Raw genomic sequence first — 3510 nt, 5'->3', positions numbered from 1 at the left:
CTTGTTGAAAAAAAAAAAAAAAAAATGACACCATTCTATATTATTCACGTAATTTTCATTTTAATTTTAATAGATTCTGCCTCGATGCAAGTGCATAAAATATCCCAATTGTTTAACATAGGTATATAGAGATGAACGAAGAAATGATTAATTGTAAAACTTATGATAAACCTAAATGTAACATTTTGTTCTTTAAAGTAGGTTCTGTTACCCAGAAACCATCATGGACCACGACGACTGTTAAAACCACCACCACCACAAAGAAACCATCTACGTTGGCAGTATGGTCATCCTCTACCACCCAGAAACCTATCTTCATGAATGGTCCTAACGAGAAACCACAAAAGAATTGCGTGCACGGCCAGTATTACTCCTATCCAAATTCCTGTACGAGCTTCAGTATTTGCGTGAATGGGAATTTAATCTCTCAACAATGTGGGCCAGGATTGAATTGGAATAAAGAAAAAAATATGTGCGATTGGGCATTCAAAAATCCTTGTATCGAGAAACCAAAAAAGACAGCTCCATTGATTGCAACGGATATTAAGTCCATGGTAATATTTATGTATCCATGGTATATATTTATCTTTATCATTCGTGTTAAAATTATAAAGGATAAAGATTAAATTTTTTTTTTTTATCTCTTAGCCATGCATTCCTGAAAGCTACTCCAGCGTTCCAGGTGATTGCGAAAGTTTCAAGGCATGTTTATGGGGTCGGTATGAGGTGTTCCGTTGTGCTCCTGGATTGCACTTTAATCAGAGAACTCGCATATGCGACTGGCCATCCAGAGCCAATTGTCAAGATAATTCTGTATCGACAGACGATCAAGATTCCAGTATACCTGACAATAAACCAATTCGTCCATCGAGCACTGAAAAACCTTGGGAAGCGAGCACAACAACACAAGCAACAACAACACAAGCAACAACCACCTTGTCATCAGCCGTGATACATCCTGAAAAAGTTTCTCCGTTGTCTGGATATTACAAAGTAAAATTATTGTCATCATTCGTGAACTAACGCGAATTCAAATCACTTTAATGAATAATCTCTCATTAGATCGTGTGTTACTTCACGAATTGGGCTTGGTATCGAAGAGGGGTCGGTCGTTACGTTCCTGAAAATATCGATCACACTCTATGCACTCATATCGTCTATGGATTTGCAGTTTTGGATTACTCGGATCTAATCATTAAAGCTCACGATTCTTGGGCTGATTACGACAACCGTAAGAAATGATTTTTTTCTTAAAAGGACATTCTTAATAGAATATTAAAGTATGGAATAATTTCTTAATAGAATATAAAAAGTATGGAATATAAATATAATATTTTATCGTTTCTTGAACAGGATTTTACGAGCGTGTAGTCGCGTATAAGAAACGTGGATTAAAAGTATCCCTTGCTCTGGGTGGTTGGAACGATTCAGCTGGGGATAAGTATAGTCGTTTGGTGAACAATCCCACAGCCAGAAAGAAATTTATCGCGCAAGCAGTCCAATTTCTAGAAAAATACGATTTCGATGGACTTGATTTAGATTGGGAATATCCAGTTTGCTGGCAAGTATGTGCAAACTGATATTAATCTCTCATAATTATATATTTTTTCTAGAATATTACCAATTAATATATTACCTTTGTCGTAGGTTGATTGCAAGAAAGGGCCATCTTCGGATAAACAAGGTTTCGCGAGTTTACTGAAAGAGCTAAGCAACGAGCTAAGGCCTAGAGGTCTATTACTTAGCTCCGCAGTTTCACCGAGCAAACAAGTGATTGACAAAGGTTACGACGTTCCCGCCCTCGCCAAATACTTGGACTGGATCGCAGTGATGACTTACGATTACCACGGTCAATGGGATAAAAAAACTGGCCACGTTGCGCCACTTTACTACTATCCCAACGATGATTATTATTACTTCAATGCAAACTATTCTATTAATTATTGGATCGCCAAAGGAGCTCCTCGTAGAAAAATTGTTATGGGTATATATATATATAGCTCCCTTTGATTGAAAACACAAATTAAATTAGTTATCCATTATCTAATTGATTTATTTCAATAACAGGAATGCCACTGTACGGCCAATCGTTCTCCATAAACGATCCCAGCGCGGGTACAGGATTGAACATACCAGCCAGTGGTGGACAGGCAGGAGAGTTTACTCGAGCTGCTGGATTCTTGGCCTATTACGAGATTTGCGATAGGATAAGGAATCGTGGATGGAATGTCGTTCAAGATTCGCGACATAGAATGGGCCCTTATGCGTATAAAAGCAATCAATGGGTCAGCTTCGATGACGCCGAGATGATTCGAAGGAAAGCTGAGTATATCAGGAATATGGGTCTTGGTGGTGGAATGGTGTGGGCATTGGATCTCGATGATTTCCGGGGACGTTGCGGCGAGGGACCGCATCCTTTAATGCATACACTTCAGAAAGTATTAGCTAATCCACCGAATAAAGATGAGAAACGTAATCTTTTTTTTAATATCTTTCTTCGTTTCTCTTTGTAATTTTTTACTTTTTATCTAGTTAAATATCTTGCAGCTGAAAAACCACCGATCACAGTGGAGGATTTAGATCAAGATGCAGTGGCACCCACGGTAGCGCCCACCACTGTTAAAACACCTATACCATCGTCGACTTCGACAGATCAGGTGCAATCTGAAAATGGTTTTAAAGTAATTTGTTATTTTACGAATTGGGCCTGGTACCGTCAAGAAGGAGGGAAGTTCTTACCGGAAGACGTGGATACTGATTTATGTACTCATGTTTTATACGGTTTTGCAGTACTTGATGGATCTCAATTAAGGATAAAATCGCACGATCCATGGGCTGACTTAGATAACAGTAACTATTAAGATTTATATCATGTATATTTCGTTTTTTTTATGGATCGCTATATTTTCAGAATTTTTTCAGAATTCTACGAAAGAATAGCAGCGTTAAAATCGAAGGGTATAAAGGTATTGATGGCTATCGGAGGATGGAATGATTCAGCAGGCGACAAGTACAGCCGTTTGGTGAATTCGCCATCGGCTAGACAAAGATTCATAGAGAACGTAATCCAGTTTATCGAAAAATACAAATTCGAAGGATTGGATTTAGATTGGGAATATCCAGTCTGTTGGCAGGTAAAATAAACTGATATAGTTATTATAATTTCCGTCTGATTTCTAAGATAATTTGACGAGTAAACAAATTTTAGGTTGATTGCAACAAGGGTCCAGCATCGGATAAGGAAAGCTTTGCCAGTTTAGTGAGAGAATTGAGTGAAAAATTTAAACCAAAAGGATTATTATTATCTGCTGCCGTTTCTCCCAACAAACGAGTTATTGACACGGGTTATGACGTGCCAACCTTGGCAAAATACTTGGATTGGATATCTGTGATGACTTACGATTATCATGGTCAATGGGATAAAAAAACCGGTCATGTAGCGCCTTTGTATTATTTACCTAATGATTGGGAGCCGACATTTAACGCTGTTCGTATTTTATGTTATAATTA

At 37.9% G+C, this 3510-nt stretch overlaps 1 protein-coding gene across 3 annotated transcripts in view; it reads left to right on the top strand.

Annotated features, from left to right (window-relative positions):
* Window positions 1-3510, top strand: part of LOC102679388 (probable chitinase 10) — a 14366-nt gene that overhangs the window by 7759 nt on the left and 3097 nt on the right. For 2 of the 3 annotated variants that reach the window (XM_006621547.2, XM_006621548.2), the window contains exons 14-22: window positions 199-554; window positions 649-993; window positions 1063-1231; window positions 1354-1565; window positions 1648-1984; window positions 2068-2472; window positions 2548-2850; window positions 2923-3134; window positions 3209-3487. In XM_006621547.2, the coding sequence (XP_006621610.1) occupies window positions 199-554; window positions 649-993; window positions 1063-1231; window positions 1354-1565; window positions 1648-1984; window positions 2068-2472; window positions 2548-2850; window positions 2923-3134; window positions 3209-3487 (2618 nt within the window). The remainder of the gene's footprint in view (window positions 1-198; window positions 555-648; window positions 994-1062; window positions 1232-1353; window positions 1566-1647; window positions 1985-2067; window positions 2473-2547; window positions 2851-2922; window positions 3135-3208; window positions 3488-3510) is intronic. The other variant, XM_006621549.2, reaches the window with a different exon arrangement.

Source organism: Apis dorsata, unplaced genomic scaffold (genome assembly GCF_000469605.1).
Source record: "Apis dorsata unplaced genomic scaffold, Apis dorsata 1.3 scaffold_631, whole genome shotgun sequence".
NCBI classification, from domain to species: Eukaryota; Metazoa; Arthropoda; class Insecta; order Hymenoptera; family Apidae; genus Apis; species Apis dorsata.
Note: the sequence above shows the minus strand (reverse complement) of the source record. Positions and strands in the feature narration are given on the sequence as shown.